The sequence below is a fragment of the Myxocyprinus asiaticus genome, chromosome 22, assembly GCF_019703515.2.
Source record: "Myxocyprinus asiaticus isolate MX2 ecotype Aquarium Trade chromosome 22, UBuf_Myxa_2, whole genome shotgun sequence".
Lineage (NCBI taxonomy): Eukaryota > Metazoa > Chordata > Actinopteri > Cypriniformes > Catostomidae > Myxocyprinus > Myxocyprinus asiaticus.
In genome coordinates this window covers 17479742-17503633 of record NC_059365.1, presented here as the reverse complement: position 1 = coordinate 17503633, position 23892 = coordinate 17479742, and the positions used below count along the sequence as shown (strand labels likewise).

At 35.4% G+C, this 23892-nt stretch overlaps 1 protein-coding gene across 2 annotated transcripts; it reads left to right on the top strand.

Annotated features, from left to right (window-relative positions):
- The first annotated feature begins 6377 nt into the window (after positions 1 to 6377).
- On the top strand, positions 6378 to 23472 carry LOC127413190 (cationic amino acid transporter 2-like). 2 transcript variants are annotated; one of them, XM_051650068.1, is made up of 12 exons: positions 6378 to 6613; positions 8092 to 8479; positions 9292 to 9447; positions 9918 to 10083; positions 10225 to 10361; positions 10805 to 11027; positions 12789 to 12925; positions 17887 to 17989; positions 18394 to 18593; positions 18733 to 18899; positions 20748 to 20856; positions 21539 to 23472. In XM_051650068.1, the coding sequence occupies exons 2-12, from the start codon at positions 8110 to 8112 to the stop codon at positions 21691 to 21693; spliced, it is 1923 nt and encodes a 640-aa protein (XP_051506028.1). In that variant the 5' UTR covers positions 6378 to 6613; positions 8092 to 8109; the 3' UTR covers positions 21694 to 23472. The 2 variants fall into 2 exon arrangements, with proteins under 2 accessions (XP_051506028.1, XP_051506027.1); XM_051650067.1 differs by lacking the exon at positions 12789 to 12925 and adding an exon at positions 12216 to 12355.
- The last annotated feature ends 420 nt before the right edge of the window (positions 23473 to 23892 follow it).

Genomic DNA, 23892 nt, shown 5'->3' with positions numbered 1-23892 from the left:
TTTCAAAAAAATCTTCTGTCAGCAGAAGAAAGAAAGTCATACAAATCTGGGATGGAATAAGGGTGAGAAAATTGTCATTTCTGGGTACCTTTCCCTTTAATGACAGCAATAGAATGATGGTAAACTGTATAGAATAGCTAGATTGGCAAAGATGGCCCAAACATTTTCTTCAATGAATCTTGGTTAAATTAAGTTCAGTTCATAACTAGCTATCATATTCAATTGAACTATCACTCTCAATTTGAACATTCACTGATTCCCTCTCCCATCTCTCTCTACAAAATACATATTGACACTGCTGTGACGTCACATGAATCTTTTAGTCAGGTTAATCAGTGAGCCTTTTAAGGCAGCTAATATTGCAGCTTTGTTCAGTACATACAGCAATAATGTTGAGAGAGAAATGGTCAAGGTCAAGAACTTTGATTTGCTAACTGAACATTTCTCCTCTAATCACCATGTGTGGTTTAAATCACACAGTTTGTTTAACTTTTTATTATGGGGGACCTTTATATTGTTTGTCCATTCTGATAGTATACTCCAGCAAGCAAATCAATAATGCAGTATGGGTTTTGAATGTATGTGTTATCTGTCCATTTGCTGTATTTCATGTATTTGCTCTCATGTAAAGCGACCTTTGGTTCAAGAAAGGCGCTATATAAAATAAACGTATTATTATTATTATTATTATTATTATTATTATTATTATTATTATTTTAACCTACATTTAGAAGACTCGTTTTTCCATATCATAACATTAAAATATAACATACACATCTGGACTTATAGCAAACGGTCTCATGTCATGAAAATTGGTATTGATGGATTTTATGGCCACCCTCCTTTCCTGTTCAAGCTTGCAGAATTAGAGTAGGCCCACTACAACTCATAATGTATATTCTATAAGACTGTTGAGATTGACATTTATTATGTTTGGGGTCCTGAATAATAATATGTGTGTCAATAATAATAATAATTTCGAAACTTTTAACCTTTAGTTTCACTATGATTATTATTATTATTAAAATTAATAATAATAGTAGTAATAATAATAATAATAATAATAAAAACAATAATTGTTATTATTATTTTATGTTCCCCCTGACAAATAAAATCACAGATATTACAGAAACTTTACCTGTCTGTTTTATCACAAAGTGAACATGATCTTTTCAAAGTGAGTGGTATCCATTCTAGTAATGTTGCTTCTGTTTTGTGTCAGTTTGACCCCTGCAAAAATACATTGCAGAAAAATGCTATAAAACTAAATAAAATTTGAAAATCAAAAGAGGAAAGCACTGCCACACAGTATCAGAGAATCTTAACATGTGACAGCTAATTGCATTTATTCATTTTCTATATCTTATCTGTAATTGAGACCCATAAAACAAACATAAGTAATGTTACATTTGTCGAAAAAAATTATCAATGTTTGAAGTATTGTTTGAACTCTCTTAACATTCCTTGGATGAGCAGACATTTTCCAGATTTCATTGATTTCAGACAGTGTTTGCAATTGAGCAATTTACACCTCTCCATCTTATAATAGTGATTTTTTGGACAGTCCCCCTAGAGAACTACAGGTTAAGTGCCCTGCTTGGTGGCAAAATACTAATAAAGTAGGACTATGTTTTCAGTGACTCCCAGGTCCTACCTGGGATTGGCTCACTAGCCTTCAGGTTAAAACCTGTTGATGTTTATTGACCCCACCCATGGGTTTGACTTTACTTTGCTTAAATTAGTTCACATTTACCATATAGTGTGCTGTTTAAAATTGTTCATAATGTTGACAAATTATACATCTTTATAAGATATCAACATTATTAACTCTTTTTTTGACTAGACTATGTAGTATATGTGAACTAATTTAAGCAAAGTGACATCATGCACATCAACAGGTTAAAAGCTCTGATCCATAGCACTATTTCTAATATCATTGGTGGTGAGAAATCTGATTGAAATGCAAAACTCAACATACCAAATAAAAAAAATGTTATTCTTTGTCTGAAAAAAAAAAAAAAAAAAAAAAAACTTTTCTATAGCTATGCTAAGTTATGTTTTTTTGAAACTGCATGTATTTACAATGTGTGCTCGTTGTGTGGTTGGCACAGAAAATGTACTAAGCTAAAGAATCCTTGGGGCCATTTCTCACAGAATCACTGCTCAAGAGGATTTAAGCAAATCAAGCAGTTTTGTAATAAAAAGAGCATTAAGTAGATCTTGCAATATGCACACAGGTGATCATTTCAGCTTTTACATTGGTATTCAATATAAAAAAGATTTGAATTCTTAGGCCGATTATGCTCACTAAGGTGGATACTAGTCATATAAATGTCTGTCATATGTATGTCATATAAATTAATATCCATATTCATCCCATTGTACTATATTTTAATACTAGCTTTCTTTCTAAAGATATAAAAAATTAACGGTCATCTTACCCACATACTTATTGTTTCAATTTTGTCATCCTATCCTTAGTAAAAGCTGTGATGGTCAATTTCCCATGCTGATGCTTTATTTGATGGACCAGATCTGTTGAAATTAAATTTTGACAAAGTCAGCATAGAATATTTCAAATCTAGACTTCTGCTAATAATCTTCTGATAGACAGCTGTATGCTTCAGTGTAGTAAAGGATCTTTTTTTAAATCATGTGGCTCTCATGCCTTCAGTTGTGCTGAACATTTGAAAGATTGTGCTTTTTTATCATTTATTGCAGGTTAGTTAACAGGTAAGTGAACTCTTAGGACTGTGCCAGTCTAAGAACCCAGTGCGTTATCAAAACAAAAGCAAGCACAAAGTGACGTTCATAGCATGAATGTTATTTGTTTTTAGATAAAGAGAGTGAGAGGGCAGTTCATATTTGTAATAGCTGCATGCATTTTGTAATAATGACACTGCATGAAACTACTCAGAAAGTAACTTTTTTATGGTTGTTACCGATAAAATCAAAACAAAAGAAGCTATAAATAATGCACAAGATATTAAAACACAATAAAAGCTCTGCTAGAATATATTTGGAGTCATTTGCCTGTCCCTATTTTATATTAAACATTACATTTCTCTATAGTCAGAGTAGATTTTAACGCATTCGATTTCTGTTTTAAGCTTTGCAGTTACTGGGAGTGTTTTCTTCACGTTTAATGTTTTAAGAGCTGATGTTATATATTTATATTAAGCTTTATACAATTATATTTTTTCTATAATATTAGCTACACATTCAACAGCACACGTCTGTGAGATAGTTAATAAAGATATCTGATAGCTACATGTCTCTATCATACAAAAAATCAAAATAGACCAAGTATAGAATATTATGACATACTGGCTTTATAAAAAAAAGAGAACTGAATAACAGGGCATTTTTTCTTGTCACTTTTGAAATATGGGGCATTTTTGTCACTTTCAGATGTATTTTCCCCTGAGCCCTGGTTACTACATGATTAAGCAAGCGTAAGTGTCCCACTGTACCTGTATTCAACCAAAGTTCTCTTGGTGTGTGTATTCAACACTAGAAAACAAACAAACAAACAAACAAACAAACAAACAAACAAACAAAAAATGTGTACTTGATTTATTTATCTGAAAAATACAATAAAAAATTACATGAAAGTTGATTGGCCAATACATTTAGGATTTGTACCCCCACTGTGTTGGATATTCCAAGTCATTTGGACATTTCCTGGTGACAGCTCTGTTAAGTGGTGTGAGGCATCCACATGGCAAACAGTGTTAACTGTGCTGTAGTGATGTGAATCTGTTGACACTGGAACCGATATTTTCACATTAGATTAATTCATTATGGCCATGTGCATGACATTGACACTCGAATCTAGTAAATCAGTTGTGTGGAGAGGCAGAGAGAAACTTTGCCTAAAATGAAAGCTTGGGCATCGAAATTAAAAAATAAGCAGTTCAGCAAGTTTCTTCACACTTCTCAAAATGTCCTGTCCACCTTTGTTCTCTCTGCTGTGTAGGACTGCATTGGCAGAGGCACACAACTGCTCTTTGGACTTGATTTTATGCTCAAAGAAAGGCCCCTCTGGTTTTCAGAGCAACAGTGAGAGCTGTTTGACAGTTAATTCAAACGGCCCATTGAGTAATTTTTTAATGCACTGTTATGTTGTGAGATGTTACAGTGAATTTAACCTACAGTTTACATAATTATATCAAAATGTTTCTGTTCTGTTCACAAATATAGCATGAAGTCCTTTTAACATTGCATCAGGCTTTTGATCTATTTTCTTGTAATTCATGCCAGATCTGTCTTTACCTGATGAATGTGGCAGTGCTGGCATATCCAGTGCACAACATTGTTGGAATTTCAGCTCATTTGTTTCCCTGGTAAGTATGTGAATGCTTGCAGAGCTACCCATTACTTACCCACCCATTAAGGGTGGCATTTTCTTTCACTGTGGTGTTCAGATAAATAAATGACGAAGTATGGACACAAGCTTAGAATTGATGAGGAACTGAAGGGGAAAAACATCACAGCCAGATACATGATAGAGCAATGCTATTGCAGAAAGGCACATTGTCCCACATTTTGCTTGCAGCCATGTTACCACATTATTTCCCCTTCTATTACAAACAATTATGACTCCAGAGAAGTAATATCATTTGGAACTTTCTACATCATGGCAAGTGAAAATGGCAAGTTTTATCAATTGAAAAGTACATAATTTCATTTCATTTTCTAATTTTTATTATTTGATTTTTACAAATATTTTTGTTTTGACTGCATAAGCTCAACCATCAACCCTGGTACCTAAGAAGAAAAATGTTCAAACAAATATTTATGGTAAATTTTAATAAGTAATTTAATCAATCTAATAAATTCACCCAAATTTAGTCCAAAACTAGCTAGCTCCTACCGAATAATAATGTTACCCATTCTGACATAGTTTTTATGTATTTATTTGTTTACATTTTATACATTTTGTCTATTTAATTGTTATGCTTATTTAACGTGCATTGCTAAAACATTGCAAAATCATACAAATTAAGCTGTTTCAAACTGTATTCAGGCATGTCCCAAACTGTGGTAAACATACAAAATTAAACAATAAAATTGACATTGATATATGTATATATATATATATATATATATATTGATATTTACTCACTGAGCACTTTATTGAAAACACTATGGTCCCAATAAAGTGCCTGATGTGGTCTTCTTCTGTTGTAGCCCATCCAACTCAAGGTTTGATGTGTTGTGCATTCTGAGATGCTATTCTGCTCACTACAATTGTGTTTATTTGAGTTACCGTAGCCTTTCTGTCAGCTCGAACCAGTCAGTCTGGCCATTCTCCGCTGACCTCTCTCATCAACAAGGCATTTCCATCCGCAGAACTGCCACTCACAGGATGTTTTTTTGTTTTTGGCACCATTCTGAGTAAACTCTAGAGACTGTTGTGCATGAAAATCCCAGAAGATCAGCAGTTACAGAAATACTCAAACCAGCCCGTCTTGCACCAACAATCATGCCACGCTCCAAATCACTTAGATTAAAAATTTTCCCCATTCTGATGGTTGATGTGAACATTAACTGAAACTCCTGACCCGTATCTGCATGATTTTATGCATTGCACTGCTGCCACACAATTGGCTGATTAGATAATCACATTAAGTAGGTACACAGTTGTTCCTAATAAAGTGGGTAGTGAGTGTACTGTTATATACATTATACTTATATACTAAACAGAATTTAATTTGACCTCCTGAGATTGACAATCAGCATTATTTGAAGGTTTAACACCTTTCATTGACCATTTGTTGAAAACAAAAATATTGGAAATATAGATTTCTCTCAGTACTTCACTAGATAGCCCATGCTGTATCAGATTTGTGATATCAGCACTGCGATGATGTCGTTTTGAAGAGGCCTATTGACCCTGTATCCCTGTACTGATGGACTTATATATAAGGGAAACAATCATCCATTTAAATACTTAACCTGTGATAACTCTTGCAGGTTTCTCTCTCCAATCAGCACATATGCTTTTAGCAACTCTTCCACACTGCACTAGTCAAACAGATCTGTATGTCTCAATGTTTGTCAGTGTCAGTGCCTTAACCATTTATCAGTGGCCAGTAAGTGCACTGGCAGCAGGGACTTACTCAGCCATATGTGTGTTTTTTTTTAACATTTTCAGGCAAATCAGACACCAAAATGGTTCCTTTTGCCTATTAATACACACAAAGTTCTTTATTTCATGAACTCTGGTGACCAATAGTGATTTTGGGGCATTGCCTTCCAGAGTCTGAAAAGTCTATCTCCCCCTCCTCCTCCTTCTCTTTGGGGCAGCTGCCAGATTAGTCCACTGGAGGGCAGGACAAGTTAAGACAGCGTAAAGAAGGGAGTAAAAGTAGTACAGTTGAGGTCTGCATGTTATTTGAGCTAGAGAGAAGGAAGGGGCAAACTTGAGACTTGGGAAGGACTGGCTCGGACTAGGAGATCTGTGAGCTTTTTAAAGAAATCAGGAGATCCCTGAGGTGTGTGTGTGTTGGGTGTGTGTATTTGTTTGTGGGAAAGCTGTAAGAACTTTGTTAAAGGCATTACTTCCCCAAAAGTGACTCATCCACAGCTGCCAGTGTCCAGTCAGGTGGTAAGTTTGACTGTCTTTTTTTGCAAATGCATTATTTGTAGATTATTTTTTAGACAAATCCATGAATAATTAATGGTTCAAGAATATACATGGTCATATATTTAAATTAAATTGTGATGATATTAGATCAAATGAAGATATATTAGACTAAAAGCAGACAAGTATTGTGTGAAAAAGTTAAATATACATGTACTTTTATATATACATATATACCAACTTGTATATATATAAAATGTTACTGTAATTCTAATGATAGCCAGTATTCTATTCCTCACTCATTACAGTAAGTAGCCTAAGAATTAAATGGGGTTCAACTGTAAAATATGTTATGCTGTAACTGCAGCCTGAGTTGCTTGTCAATTTGTGCTTCATAAAGAGTGATACGTCCTCGGGCATGTGGCTCATAGATACAGCCTTTTGCATATAAATATTCTCAGTTTGTGTGACTCTTTCACAACTTTCACAGGTTGTGAGCATACATAATGTAATGCTAATGCCCAGTAATTAGGTGAAATGCACCAGAATGTCCCATACCTTTTTATAAAAAGCCTGTTTTATGTGTAACAATAGTAATTCAATAGAGTAATTTTATGGAGACAACTTTGTACTTTTTAGTTCTTCTATGTCTACAAACTCATTTAGTGCCACTGAATGAGCATACAAATGGTCACATTGCCAAAAAACAACAACTATACAGTATCTGGATGTTTAAAGAGACAGTGCTTTTTTATGATGAGATTCTGCCCATGGTAGAATGTTCAGAATACCCTCTTAAACTTGTAAACCATTGTCAATGGTGAAAACAAAACAATAAACTTACATTTTAATTGATCAAGGGTATCTCTGATCAATAAAACAATGTGCAAAATACCTATGTCTGTCAAACTGAGGTGAAAGGATTTTATCCCACTATTATGCAATATCCCCTCAGGCTTTTTGCATTATTCTTTGTTAGGCAACGCATAAACCTGCTTTAACTGCAGAAATTAGACTTTAGCTCCTGATGATCTTGCAGTACAGTACATTTTGCATTCATTGTGGTTAGAACATAAGAAAAAATATTCTGAGATGTGAGTCTGTGAGTAGGTTTTCTGAAGGAATATATGTGTCGCTTAAAACCTTTTTTTATGAGGGTTAATCAAATCATCTACATAAAAGTTCACAAGATATCTAGTTTGAATCATTATAGGGCGAATACAGGTAAAGTGGGACATTTTACTCATTTGTCATTGACTTGTTTTTAAAATATGACCCAAATACAGAAATGTCATCCCACTGGTTAAGGACGAAATTAATACCGATTTTTAGTCATAGAAGAATTACTGATTAAGCAAGCATAATTGTCCCACTGTATCTGTACTCAGCCAAAGTTCTCTTAACCTAGAAAAAAAATAAATAAATAAATAAATAAATAATAAAAAAAGAACACGTACTTGATTTATTTATCTGAAAAATATAATACAACATTTTCTGGACAGTTTTTATTCACAGGAGGAATGCTGAAACATTGCCTCACGTTTGGCCGTTCCCTTTTGAGGAGGAAAAATGTGGACCAGGACTGTCTTGAGGAGTCCAAGCTGTGCCGTTGCCTCTCCACTGTTGATCTCATTGCCCTCGGGGTGGGAAGTACACTTGGGGCCGGTGTCTATGTGCTCGCTGGGGAGGTTGCCAAGGGCAATTCTGGCCCCAGCATTGTGGTGTCCTTCCTTATAGCTGCACTAGCATCTGTCATGGCCGGCCTTTGCTATGCCGAGTTTGGTGCGCGAGTACCAAAGACGGGCTCGGCCTATCTGTACAGTTATGTGACAGTGGGGGAGCTCTGGGCATTCATTACTGGATGGAACCTCATTCTGTCATATGTAATAGGTAAACATTAATTAATAATAGGCTAACAGTGTTAAAGGGATAGTTCATCCAAAAATGAAATTCTCTCATCATTTACTCTCATGCCATCCCAGTTTGTATAACTTTCTTTCTTCTGCTGAACACAAACAAAGACTTTTAGAAGAATATCTCAGCTCTGTAGGTCCATACAATGCAAGTAAATGGTGACCAGTATTTTCAAGTCCAAAAAGCATATAAAGACAGCATAAAAGTTATCCACACGACTCCTGTGGTTAAATCAATGTCTTCAGAAGCGATATGATAGGTGTGGGTGAGTAACAGATAAATATTTAAGTCGTTTTTTACTATAAACTCTCCTCCCTGCCCAGTAGGTGTCGATATACACAAAGAATGTGAATCACCAAAAACAAAAGAAGAAGAATGTGAAAGTGAAAGTGGAGATTTATAGTAAACAAGGTCTTAAATATTGATCTGTTTCTCACCCACACCTATCACATTGCTACTGAAGATATGGATTTAACCACTGGAGTCTTGTGGATTACTTTTATGCTGCCTTTATATGCTTTTTGGACCTTCAAAGTTCTGGCCACTATTCACTTGCATTGTATGGACCAACAGTGCTGAGATATTCTTCTAAAAATATTTGTTCGTGTTCTGCTGAAGAAACAAAGTCATACACTTCTGGGATGGCATGAGGGTGAGTAAATGATGAGAGGATTTTCGTTTTTGGTTGAACTATCCCTTTAATACAGCTTGTCACTGTGGACATACAGTACATATGAATCATTTGAAAATATATTGTTCCAACACAAACTGATATTCTACTGGAACAGGGACGTCTAGTGTGGCACGGGCCTGGAGTGGGACTTTTGATGAGCTCATAGGGGGCCACATTGAGAAGTTCTGCAAAATGTACTTCAAAATGAGCTTGCCTGGCCTAGCAGAGTACCCTGATTTCTTTGCAGTTTGCCTGATCTTACTTCTGTCAGGTGAAACAAAAAAGTCCTATTAAAATTCTGTTGTTCAATTCAGTAGACTGGAAATAACAAGCAAGTGTTTTGCAAACCTTTTATCTGTTTTGGATAATTTAATTTTATGTCCAGTACAATTAGACAAACTCCTGAATGCATTGGTAACACTTTACAATAATGTTCAATTTGTTAACATTAGTTAACAATATTTGTTAACATGAACTAACAATGCATTTCCTTCACAGCATTTATTAATCTTAGTTCACGTTCATTTCAACATATACTGTAGTAATTCATTTTTTAAATCAAAAGTTGTATATGCAAACATTAGTTAATGCACTATGAACTAAAATAACATACAATGAACAATTGTATTTATATAAACTAACATTAACAAAGATTATTAAATGCTGTAGAAAATATGTTGTTCATTGTTATTTCATTATACCTAATGCATTAAACCCCCCCCCCCCCCCCCACACACACAGGTCTTCTGTCCTTCGGGGTGAAAGAGTCAGCTTGGGTCAACAAAATCTTCACAGCTGTAAACGTGCTTGTGCTTATGTTTGTTATTATATCTGGTTTCGTAAAAGGAGACTCACTCAACTGGAATCTGTCAGAAGAATCTCTAATAAATGCCACAATTGTCAGAAGGTGAAGAATATGTCTTCTGTTAAACATAACTATTTTTTTTTTTTTTTTTTTTTTTACTTGGATGAAGGATGCCAGCTTTCAACTTTTGGTGTTCATAACAAGATAAATTTATTTCTAAACTGTCAAAATGTTTCATTACAGGAACCTCTCACATTCGGCTAATGTTACCAGTGATTATGGTGCAGGGGGCTTTTTGCCTTATGGCTTTAGTGGGACACTGGCTGGGGCAGCCACATGCTTTTATGCCTTTGTGGGATTTGACTGCATTGCAACCACAGGTATTCAAACACAGCTTTTCTCATGATAGATAAACATATAGTAAATCTAGTAATCACAGGCCCACACGGAATCTGTACGTGTACGTGAATCTGGATTTCTACAGAATAAGGGCCTTTTTACACAGGATGCATTTTTACTAGTTAAAGAAACTAAACTTTTAAAAGTGCGTCTCGAGACACCTGCAATCCGTATCCATTAATTTCACTACATCTACCTTTTTTAACGCATGACACATTTTTGTGTGAATGGCCCCTTAGAGTGCTCATCATTTTCAAAGTTCTGCACATCTTCCACCCCTCGCGTGTTTCTAAAAAAAAAGTGTTCTACTCTCAGCTATGTTTGCATATTCCATCTGGGCCTGCCTATGATCACAGATTATAATAACAGACATGAATGTATGACCACGGATGAATAAATTGATGTAATATTTTATTGTGATTAGGTGAGGAGGTGAAGAACCCCCAGAGGGCCATTCCCATTGGTATAGTCGTCTCCCTGCTGGTCTGCTTCCTTGCCTACTTTGGAGTGTCTGCGGCCCTCACACTTATGATGCCGTACTACCTGTTGGATGAGAAGAGTCCCCTGCCTATGGCTTTTGAATATGTGGGCTGGGGACCGGCGAAATATGTAGTGGCAGCAGGATCGCTTTGCGCTCTATCAACCAGGTAAACTTCCTGCTTTGCTTTCACAATGCTGTTCTGCTGGCCAGGGCTTCTTATAAGATTGTATTTTGAGGCAGCATGCTGAGATCAAACACTGCAGAAGGTAATATAACAAAATATAATCATTTTGTCTTTTTTATTACATGTTAATTCAGTTAAACACAATTCCTTCCTAATTTTTGAATATTCTTTGTTGAAGTTCATAGTTGGGTCTGTGGTGGATTGATTACTATGCTTTGCATCTCTAATGACTTTGTGATGGTGATTTGTTTGAAAGAGAGCCATTGAACATTGCTTTTACTTGTAATCAGGTTTGCACTTGCTCTCTTTTAGAACAAAATGTACTCATGCAACTTGTGTTTTTACTTTTTCCTGGTGATCTAAATCAGTTAAATAGAACGTATTGTTTGGCATCTAGCAACACCCCCTAAAGAAACATGAATGACATGATCCATCCATCCTTTATCCAATTTATATCATTATGGTTGTTGGAATTTCTTTAATACTGTTCTGGAATACATTCATTGAAGATTTTTGATCGGTGCCAATTTTAATTTGACTGCTTGCTGGATATTAGGAATCCAAGATACTGTAGCCTTTGGGCCTTTAACAAAACTCCCAGGAAAAAATGAAGATGATGTAACTGTATGTCTGGTCCCATTTTCTTTATTTGCTATGTGCTGTACAATGCTCAGATTTTATTCTTTTTTATATTTCTTAAAATCAACATGAAACTGTGTTTGCAACCCATTTTACTTCTGTAGAGTGAAACATGAATTTCAACAAGATAAAATGTAGTATGGGAAAATATCCATTGGAAACTGATTGAATTATGAAAAAAGTGGTCTTTTTATGACAGGAAGTTGGAAGAGAGCGAATAAAAAAATAGGGCTTGGTGAAACGTCCTTTCAAAGGTGTAGCAAGTTGTTACATTTTTATAAATGATTAGAAAGGCACATTTTTGGGACAAATGTGCACTATATAATTGTGCACAAGAAGACCATGAATTTGTATTAAGATAGTATATAGGAGCAATTTGTATTTCATGTTGATTTTAAAAAGACAAAAAAAAAAAAAAAAAAAAACAGTTTATTGAGTCCTCTATACAGCAGAAGAAGTCTTTGGGATCAGCTCTGAAGCATGTAATTAATTGACCTGTTGCTTCTGCTGATGTCTTTGCCTCACATGCAGTCTGCTGGGCTCCATTTTCCCAATGCCGCGTGTAATCTATGCTATGGCACAGGATGGGGTGCTTTTCAAAGTGTTAGCCCAAATCAATCCTAAGACGAAGACCCCACTTATTGCCACAATGTCTTCCGGTGTAGTTGCAGGTGAGAGTTGGAGGCACGATTGCTGTGCAAACTGCCCATGTGTTCCACCAGGCAAATGTGAAAAAGAGTGCAAAACCATACATAAAATGAATGTATCTCTTACGGGATTCCCACAGTCCTGGAAAACCTGAAAATATCAGGGAATTTTAAAACTGTGATTTCCAGACCTGGAAAATTCATTTAAATTAATATAAAAGTCATGGACATTTCTATAGTGAATATACATGTTTCTATTTATGGTCTATTTAAGTTTATTAGTCAAAGAGTGTGGGATCCCTGCTATTAATTATCTATTTGAAAAGCACTAATGGGTTAACAGAATTGTCTGGATATGGCCAAGATTTGCTCCTTCACACTTGCCAGTGGTGGTTAATATGTTTCCTTCCTTCCAGAGTTCCAGCTGTTTGAAACATGACCCCTTTTTTGTCTTTAGCCTGTTGGGTTCCATGTTCCCTCTTCCACGTATACTATTTGCCATGGCGCGAGATGGCATACTATTCAGATTTCTTTCCAAAGTGAGTAAGCGTCAGTCACCAGTGGCTGCCACTATGGCAGCAGGCACTACCGCGGGTAAGCTAAGACCGAGGTAGGCCTTGCTTGGCCTGCCGTCCTGTTTTTGTCAGCCTGGTGGAGGTGCAGTGTGTCTGCTTAATTACACTGTTGATGGGTGCATGTTTTCAGTGTGTTATTGGTGCTGATGGTGATACTAAAAATCAAAATGAATACAGATATCATTAAATAATTTAATACATCATGAAATGTTGCAATAATAAACAAAATTATTTACATAAATATGTATTTGCATAAATTAAGTTATTGATTGCAACATTTCATGATGTACTGTTATTTTTTATTTCATTTTATATTTATTTTTGTTCATGATATTACATTAAGACGTATTACATGGCATATTTCATGGCATTTTTTGTTATATTATAATTAAATAATTATGAATATTATATTATAATATTTGTCAGGTTTGGGTTGAGGAAATGGCAGGACTCAAATGCAGAGTAGCGATAAGGGCTTTTAACAAAAATATAACAAAAACAAACAAAAATTACCCCAAAGAGGAAAAAAAGACACAGTCCAGGGTGACAAACCAGATGACGAGCTGGAATAGGACAGGACAGGACAGGACCCGACTGACAGACAACCAACCAGGAAACATCCACAACATCCACAATTATATTATATTATATTATTTTTATTTGGGGGCCTTTCTCAGAAAGTTTGATACATGTGATTAATTGTGATTAATTAATCAGCATATCATGTAATCAGTTCGATTAGAATTGCAATTGATTGACAGCTATAATGCCTTATTAATTTATGCTCACATTTCATTGCATTTTTATTTATAACATTTATGATTTATATAATAATTTCTTTCTATATCCCTCCATATGGGATTGAACAGCAGTGTGTAGTCTTCAAAAATAATCAATTGCATGCAAAAGCGAGTGCTTTGTGAAGTTGGCAGAAAAATAAAAGGACTTCACTCTTATGTTGCTACCATCTAGAAAAAGCCCAGTCACTTTATTATATATATCTGAAATCCTGTGTCAGGTGCAGATGTGTAATGGACCGCTGACAGATGCAGGGAGAGATTCGTAGTATTTCCCTTAGAGTGGGTGCTGTGGAAATAGAGCACTTTGATGCTAGCAGGGGTCAGCTCAGTGGATGTTTGTGGATTCTAAGGACTTTTAAAGAAATGAGAGAACATAGGGGAAGCATAGCCAAGGGGCGAGGAAGCGGGACAGCTTTTGGTTTCGGAACCCCCTGCATATTACACATGTTAGGCCTATCCTATAGCAGTTGTGTTTGTTACTGTACAGCGCCTCCTTGCTGTGAGGGATGATTAAGCACCTGTTTTAGAGGTCATAGGGCACATCTGATCTGGAGCTGCTTTCAACAGAACATACAAACACTATTCAGTCACATACTGAGATTAAAACATTCTACTTATTAGAATCAAGAGACCTATTGGCTATTGATAATGCGTTTTATTTACAAAGAAACAGTTAAACTGCAAGTTATAATCAGTAACCCATGTAGAGTAAAATGCAATTGTATGTTGCTTTTATTTACACTTGGATTATTAAGGCAATTTTAGTGCAGTCATAGTTTACTAATTTTTCCAAATAGGTAGATTTACCTTATAAAATGTATAAAAATGAAATAAGCCGTGCATGCCCTTTTGTACAGTGACCCCAAAAAGTATGTGGAGCCATCTTAGCTCAATTTTAATGTGTGAATGTTGTCATAGCATTAGAAAACAACATATCAAACTAAGTGGCATTTATTTATGTCAGTTGTACAAGCACACTTTTTAAGCAAAACATTTTACAAAAAGAAGTGTGTTTTTAAATTGTACAATACAAGATAACTGTTCCCTTTCTGTCTGTCAATTTTGCACAAAAAAAACAAAAAAAAAAAACATTGGCAAGATCCATAAGACTTAAATCTAAATCTAAATCTAAATAAAATCTAAATACAAATAATGCAATTAATGCAATTAAATTCATGCATTTTAAGAGTTCACATAGCTTTGGGGCCACTGAATGTAAAATATTTTATTTATACAGGTTCCTATAGTTTGTGACATAGTGTTTGCACTTTTTTTTTTTTTTTTATTGAGTTGTGTTTTAATCAAACATTTGAGGGGCTCTTTAAGAGGACTGTTTACTACATTCATTTCAAAGTGCATTATTTGCTTTGAAAGTTAGTGCTATATACAGGGATCATTACCCATGCACTCTTTCACAGAATTAAAATGCAGATGAGCTATGAAAATATCATATATTGTGAGGGACATCAGGGACATATCCTTAAAGGGATTGTTCACCCATCTCTTATCATTTACTCACCCTCATGCCATTAGATGTGTCTGACTTTCTTTCTTCTGCAGAAAACAAACAAAGATTTTTTAAAGAACATCTCAGCTCTGTTGGTCCTTACAATGTAAGCGAATGGTGACCTGAACTGTAAAGTTCCAAAAAGCAGATAAAGGCAGAACAAAAGTAATCTATACGACTCCAGTGGTTTAATCCATGTCTTCAGAATATGATAGTTGTTGGTGAGAAAAGGATAAATGTTTAAGTCCTTTTTTTCTATAAATCTCCACCTTTGACCAGCCCCGACCAGTAGGTGGCAATATGCACGAAGAATGCAAATTGCCAAAAAACAAAAGAAGAAAGTGAAACTGGAGATTTATAGTAAAAAAGGACGTAAATATTGATCTGTTTCTCACCCACAACTATCATATCGCTTCTAAAGTCATGGATTTAACCACTGAAGTCTTATGGATTAGAAATTGCCCTTGGAATGGACAATAATGATTCACTACTACTACTACTTTTGTGCTGCCTTTATGTGCTTTTTGAAGATTCAAATATCTGGTCACCATTCACTTGCATTGTATGGACCAACAAAGCTGAGATATTTTAAAAATCTCCATTTGTGTTCTGCAGAAGAAAGAAAGTCATACATATCTGGGATGGCATGAGGGTGAGTAAATGATGAGAGAATTTTCAGTTTTGGGGCGAGCTATCCCTTTAACAACAGTGGGGGTCTGTTGGCTTAGACCAACAATTTTGCTCCTTCAGTGTTCAAACCAAACCCTTTAACATATTTATAAATGTTTAGACTTGACTTAGATTTAAACTTGATTTATAACAGTCATTCAAATGTTTAAGTCCTTTTTAAGTGCCCTTCAAATGTCCCTCATTTGTCAACCATTAAAGGAATAGTTCAACCAAAAATGAACATTTGCTGATAATTTACTCACCCTCAGGCCATCCAAGATGTATCTGAGTTTCTTCATCAAAACAGAATTTAAGATTTTTAGGATTTTATTTCAGGCCTCCTCCTTTAAACAATGCAAGTGAATGTCCTCCATTTTTTGACGGTCCAAAATGCATATTTAGGGTGCATCAAAATAATCCATATGACTCCAGTCACCAAATAAAGTTCTTCTGAATGCAAACAATTGATTATTTTTAGAAAGAAAAACAATACTTATATACTTTTTAACTACAAATGTTCACTTCCATACATCTCTGTGATGTGCGCTCATAAGAGGGATGACGTAAGCTCGTTGGTAAGGTCACGCGTCACGTGGAGGAGGAGACAGGAAGCGGGACATTGTTTACAAGAGAAGCAGTGCTGTACAAAAGTTTAATTGTCTTTGATGTAGATTTGTATTTGTATAAGTGTATTGTTCAAAATGGTCGTTTGGCATGAGTATCCTGGATGCTTCAACCTTCAGAAACCCCAAAGAAAATGCACACCGGAAAAATATAAACTTTTCATCGATTGCCTATACATGGTCATGAGCGATTGAAGCTCTGGCTTATCTGAACCTGGATATCAGTACAGACCTACATTCTCTCAAATATTGGAGGGTGTGCAATGAACATTTTACCCCTGAGGATTTCATACCATCGAAAGAAACAAAGGGTTCTCTTTTTCCAGCGAACTCAGGTATGTGTGAAAACTTTGTCATATAGCCTATATATTTCTATATAGTAGCTATAGTAACAAACAAAACATGATACTTACTCTACTGATAGGGTGCCATTGGGTCCTTCTGGCCTCAGACGGCACTTCCGGTTTATTCGTGGCAAATTGAAAAACACCTCTAAAATGCTGCGGCTCAGTAATGGTGGAAAACCATTATGTTTGGTAATGCAGCTAGGACTAGGAGTGTTCTCACCGGCTGCCTCGCTAATTGTTTCCAACAATTGGATTGCTATGGTCCAATCGTGGTAGCACAGGCTCTCTGCCTCTGTTGGCATTGGTTGGCATTTACTACATGTGCACCACCATGTCTTCATAGATATCTGCCTCCCCGAGACTTCTGATTGTGCCGCTGCTGCAGCCTCCTCCATCTCCCTCAGTTCCTCATCGGTGTATTCAGGCTCAAATAGGTAGGGTTGGGCAAAAAACTCCATCTCCTCTTCTCTTCTAAAATCAAAATCCTCCAACATCGTGTTTGAAATTGTTTGGACTGTTTTGGTTTGTGAACGGCGCTTGGTCTGTGCAAGTTTCTCTTGTAAACAATGACGAGCTTCCTGCTTCCTCCTCCACGCGTGACCTCACCAACGAGCTTGCGTCATCCCTCTCATGAGCGAACATCACAGAGATATACGGAAGCGAACATTTGTAGTTAAAAAGTATATAAGTATTGTTTTGTTTCTAAAAATAATCAATTGTTTGGGTTCAGAAGAAATTTATTTGTCGATGCACCCTAAATATGCATTTTGGACCATCAAAAAAATGGAGTACATTCACTTGCATTGTTTAAAGGAGGAGGCCTGAAATGAAATCCTAAAAATCTTAAATTCTGTTTTGATGAAGAAACTTAGATACATATTGGATGGCCTGAGGGTGAGTAAATTATCAGCAAATTTTCATTTTTGGGTGAACTATTTCTTTAAGGTTTAATTTCATAGTTGTACATGAAGTAATTTTTTAAAAGTCTGAAATAAGTTTACTACACCTGATCAGCTTTTGTTTCACACCAACAGCTATCATGGCTTTCCTGTTTGACTTGAAAGCATTGGTGGACATGATGTCTATTGGAACCTTGCTGGCATACTCCTTAGTAGCTGCATGTGTTCTTATCCTTAGGTTAGTGAACATTGTTATGTTATTATCTGAACGGCTTTGCTCAAGTGTGTTTAATTAAATCTGCTGCAAGCAGGATGTTTACTATAAATGATCTGCCATCTAGTGCTCATGTGTCACTTTGCAACTTTACAACTTAAAGTTGAAATGTTTTTCCCAGCTTGATGTGCAGAGGCAGGGTTTGGGAACATTATTTTTTGCTATTCGGTTTGGTTACCCTATTGGCAGAGAAATTACTCACTTAACCTTTAAGCATTGGCATAGTTCTTGTGATATTCTCCATAGACAGTATGTTGTTTACTGTCACATTTGATTATTGTATTTATAATGTTTTCTTATTCTGATTGCATGAAACAGCTATTTCAAATACAAATTCAATGCTATTTGCAACAACACTTACATATCAGATATCAGCCGGATGCTGCGTTTGAGAGGTCTAGGATCAGTGAAGGGAAGAAAGAGGTAGGTGAATCTGAACTGACGGAGTCTGAGTCTCACCTCAACATGCTAAAGGATGGAGGTGTAACCCTACGCTCTCTCCTCAACCCTCCTTTGCTGCCCACTGAACAGACCTCAGCAGCCGTCAATGTGTCTGTTATTATCATAGGTTAGTACTGCAGTAGTTAAAGATTGCTTTGATAGATCTTTGGCCTTTGGCTTCCAAATAAAATCCCAGACAATCTGGCATCTGCTCTGAAAGTTTACGTCTGTAGTCACACTGATCTGTGTCTGTTTTTCCCCTGCAGTGCTTGTTGTGTGTGTTGTAAGCACACTCAACACATACTATGGACAAGCCATTGTTGCCATGGAGCCATGGGCCCTGGGGGTTTTAGCATCATCCTTGTTCATCTTTATTACGTGCATCTTTTTGGTTTGCAGACAACCTCAGACGAGGAAGAAAGTTTCATTTATGGTATGCAAGTTTATGGAGCAATCAAAAAGTTACAGTTGTTATAGGACATACAACGCATACACCATCAAAGCCACCATATGACATACAAGTGAACATTATCAAGCATTACTGATATTTGAAACACAAATTGAAACAAAATGAAAAATTATTCACATTCTGTACAAAAACACATCACTTTCAAACCCTTAAAAGGATAGTTTACCCAAACATTTAAATTCTCCCATCATTTACTCACCCTCATGCCATCCCAGATGTGTATGACTTTCTTTCTTCTGTTGAACACAACAAAGATTTTTTGAAGAATATTTCAGCTCTGTAGGTCCATACAATGCAATTGAATAGTGGCCAGAACTTTGAAGTTCCAAAAACCACATAAAGGCAGCATAAAAGTAATCCATATGACTCCAGTGGTTAAATCCATGTCTTCAGAATATATATAATAGGTGTGGGTGTAGAAATGTGGAAGCAAAAGTGGAGATTTATAGTTAAAAAGGATTTAAATATTGATCTGTTTCTCACCACACCTATCATATTGCTTCTGAAGATAAGGATTTAACCACTGGAGTCGTATGGATTACTTTTATGCTGCCTTTATATGCTTTTTGGACCTTCAAAGTTCTGGCCACCATACACGTACATTGTATGGACCTAAAGAGCTGAAATATTTGTCTAAAAATATTTGTCTGTGTTCAACAGAAGAAAGAAAGTCATACACATCTGGGATGGCATGAGGGTGAGTAAATGGTAAGATAACTATCCCTTTAACTATACCGTGAAATTGCAGTTTTCTTTCTTGTGTTGACATGTTGAAACAGGAATTTTGGGCAGGAAATAAAGTATTGAAGAGCTCATTCCTTTTTTGAAAAACTATACAGGGTTATTTTAGTTACGTCACAGCCATGAACCATGATTTGCTACATTCTAGTTTGTTTCAGGTGCAAATAGGGGGAGGGGCATTATCATTCTTCTTTAGAGCATTTAATTGGATACAAATCTGTGTAGTGCTAGATGAGTCATCTGTATTTTTGGTCTGTATTTTCCAGATAAGAACAACTGATCTGAAGGGGTATGCTTAAATGTTGAAATTAGTTTTGTAGACAAAAATATAATTGTGCCACCAAATTAATTTTTTTCATTATAAAAATAAAATTTAATAAAAAAATAAAAAAAGTTTTTTGTAATTGATGACTTGGACCAAATAATAAAGAAAAGCAGCCAATAAGTGCCCAACATAGATGGGAACTCCTTCAATACTGTTTAAAAAGCATCCCAGGGTGATACCTCAAGAAGTTGGTTGAGAAAATGTCAAGAGTACATTTCTGCAAATTCTAGGCAAAGGGTGACTACTTTGAAGATGCTAAAATATAACACAGTTTTGATTAAGTTTGGATTTTGTTTAGTCACAACATAATTCCCATAGTTCCATTTATGTTATTCCATAGTTTAGATGATTTTGCTATTATTCTAAAATGTGAAAAAACAATTATAATAAAGAATGAGTGTTTCAAAACTTTTGACTGGTAGTGTATGCTAAAAGGTTAATTTGTTCAACTTTTTTTCAATTTTTGATTTCATGGGGTCTTATAATAACAAACTGTTGCTGATGTGTATTCTGCCCAATAGAGCGCTGGGCTTTAGGCTAATAGCCTGTATAAAACAACTCTGTTTGCAAAGCACTCTGTGTGCTCTTTAGGGTCGCATTGTGTGTTATCCTTATCCGACATGGAAAACAAAGTTATTCAGCCTGAAAAAGTCTCCATTCACAGTGTTTTGGCTCATTTCATTAGTGATTACTGAGCAGAGTGCAGTCAAGCAGATGTTGAAAGCAGTGTTTTCTTTTTGCTTCAGGTTCCTCTGTTGCCCTATCTACCCATTTTGAGTATATTTGTCAATGTCTATCTCATGGTTCAGCTTAGTGGAGACACATGGATCCGTTTCTCCATCTGGATGGCAATAGGTAAGTGCTAATTACTGTTACTTAGCTATCTAAATGGGGACATAATGTAGGCTTCTATTGTTTTTATATAAAGTCAGTTATAATAACTATAGACTAACCTAAACCCACACCCTAACCCTAAAAGAATATAATTTTAAAAATAATTTGTAGAATTTAGAAGAAACATTTTAGAAGAAAAGCGTTTTTAGGAACATTATTTTATGAATGGAATGTTTTTCCAAATGAGGACATCCCAAAATGTCCTCAAATGGAGGTTTTGTCAGATTTAGCTGACTTCTTTGTAACCAAAACTATAGCTAAGTATGTACACACACACACACACACACACACACACACACACACACACACACACACGCACAAACCATGAACAAAACTGAATACTGAGTCACAACTTGATGTCCAATGTAAAACCTGGGCCCTGAAGCAAAACCAGTTTAGAACCACTAGTATATCTGGTGGACCAACATAGCCAAGGTGTTCATACTGGTGGAAATGGGTGACCAATGATGTCTTGCTTGTTGTTAGGTTTGTTATCTATCCTGATTGATCACCAGCACACCGGTTTTCACAACACAACATACTGTATGCTGTGACCAGCTATACTGTTATTTATTTATTTATTTATTGTAAGAAATAGGCATACAAATTTCATATTAATCTTAACTTTAATATAAATACACAGGTTTCCTCATCTATTTTGGTTATGGGATCTGGCATAGTGCTGAACGCAAGAGGCATCTACAGAACTGTGGTGGTGTGATGGAGAAAAAGAAGCTGACAGTAAATGAAGGCAATGTGGAGTATTTGATTAACATGGAGAAGACTAGCCCATGTTAAAGACGGGCAGACATAGTCTCACAGTAACTGGCTGTTATCCACAGAATTCACCAACCTGCTTACAGACCGAGCTCTGTGTTTACAGTTCTGCCTTAAAGTCACTGCCATCATGAACAATGTTGTATCACTGTAGCTCTCAGTGCTGATGCTCTCGCATGTGCTGTGATCAGGTCATGTAGTATGACATCAGGGGTGTAAATGAACTGATGCGCACTGATCTGACAATGATTATCGATCTGACAATGAAAATTCAATGCATTATAGATTTAGTTCATTGATTGACTCAATTGCTAATAATTACATCACATTACAATGTAATATGCATTCATTTCTTATCAAAATAACATTTTTGACCACTACAGGTTGAATTGTCCCATAATTTAGCATATACTTGAAAATAATAAGAAACTGTATCAAAACAATAACAATGAACCAATCCAAACTGTGACCAAAATTCAGATTCTTCTTCTTAGAAATTTAGCAGTACATTGTGTCATTTAATAAACAATCAGTATCAAATTGAATTGTTGTCAGAAAAAATATTTGCACCCCTATAACTCATACGTCTGTCTATGAGCAATTTGCATTGAAATGTGTTTGGAGGAGAAAGGGAAAACTTATTCACAAAACATACTTGATTTTCTAATGAGTAAAAGTATTAAGATTTCCACAGAAAGGTTTACGTCTACTGTTAGTTAGTTAAATAATAATACTAATATTAAAGATTAAAAAAAAAAAAAAAAAAAACATTTTTAGAACATAGCCTTTATACTTAGTTCTAAAAATGGGAAAAAATTGTGGTAATTTGGCATTATCAAATAACTGTGAAACATTGATTAGATTTTGGAAAAGCTATGCAGTGCAGATATTGGCGAATGCCCAACATCACAGAATAGCTACGTCCTTTATTGTTTTTTTTTAAATCACCTCGTGTTTACTTCTCAGTTATAGAATTAATTCAATTGACTAGATCTTATTTTAAGTGCCAGAGATATTAAGTTGCTCATGTAACACTACTTGTAACTTGTATTCTGATTATTCTGCTTTTTGTCTTCACTCTGTAACTCTACATATTACATGTGTTTCTGAATTTCTGACAGGTATATTCTGTAATGTTCAGTGTTCATAGGTCAACCTGTTTTACGCAACCGAAAGGTCTGATGATCTTGATGAGGAAGAAGTTATGTAATGAATGTTTTAAAAAGTCATGTTGTAAAATTATCCATTGTTCACTTTGTTTTCTTTTAAGAATTTTTTTTTTTTTTTTAACTCTTCAATGAGTAGGCTATTAGCTCATTTTTTTAGAAACTTGTTTGATAAACAGTTTGAACCATCAACAAGTTTGTGCACATGGTTTTACGTCTTCAAAAGTTAGAAACTGTTGGCTTGCACTCCAGTATTCTGTTACCATCTCAGTCTACACTTCATGGTTCACTGTTGTCAACGACTATTTTTTTGATCCACTAGTGATGCTAGAATACAGAGGTGGTCTAACTTGAACCTGAGCATTTGAAAATGTTTCTTAAGTCTACAAGTTCTGAAGTGTTTGTTTGCTCAAAATGCTCAAATGAGAGTCATAGATTGCAGTGCAGTTGAATCATGGAAGGCAGGATTTTTGGATTTGTGCACATTTACAAAGTATGTTTTGTGTGTCATTATGAAAATGTACATCAATTGTTATATTACAGAGGTCATTGTATAGTGCATTTTAATGATTATGCCATTATCATAACATTGCAAATTGGTTGCATACAAACCAATAAAAGATTTCTCACCTCCCTTTTTAAGCAAGTTTTCCACATTTTTGTAAAGAATTATGTTTGGAGCAGGAATATTACATAACAAGTACAATGACACTGTCTAAGTAATGGATATAAACTGTTGCATTAAGCAAATGGCACAGCAAACAATTCGATTTCAGCATTACCTTAATCAGCCAAAACAAATTCTTCCCATTGTTCCCGTTTAAAGGGATAGTTTACTGAAAGGAATATTCCGAATTTAATACAAGTTAAGCTCAATCGGCAGCATTTGTGGCATAATGTTGATTACCACAAAAAATAATTTCGACATGTCCCTCCTTTTCCTAAAAAAAGAAGTAGCAAAATTTTAAGTTACAGTGTGGCACTGTTGCGAAATAGGCAATAACTTTACACAGAAAAGGTTAGTAAGCAATTTTATCACACTTAAATCATGTTA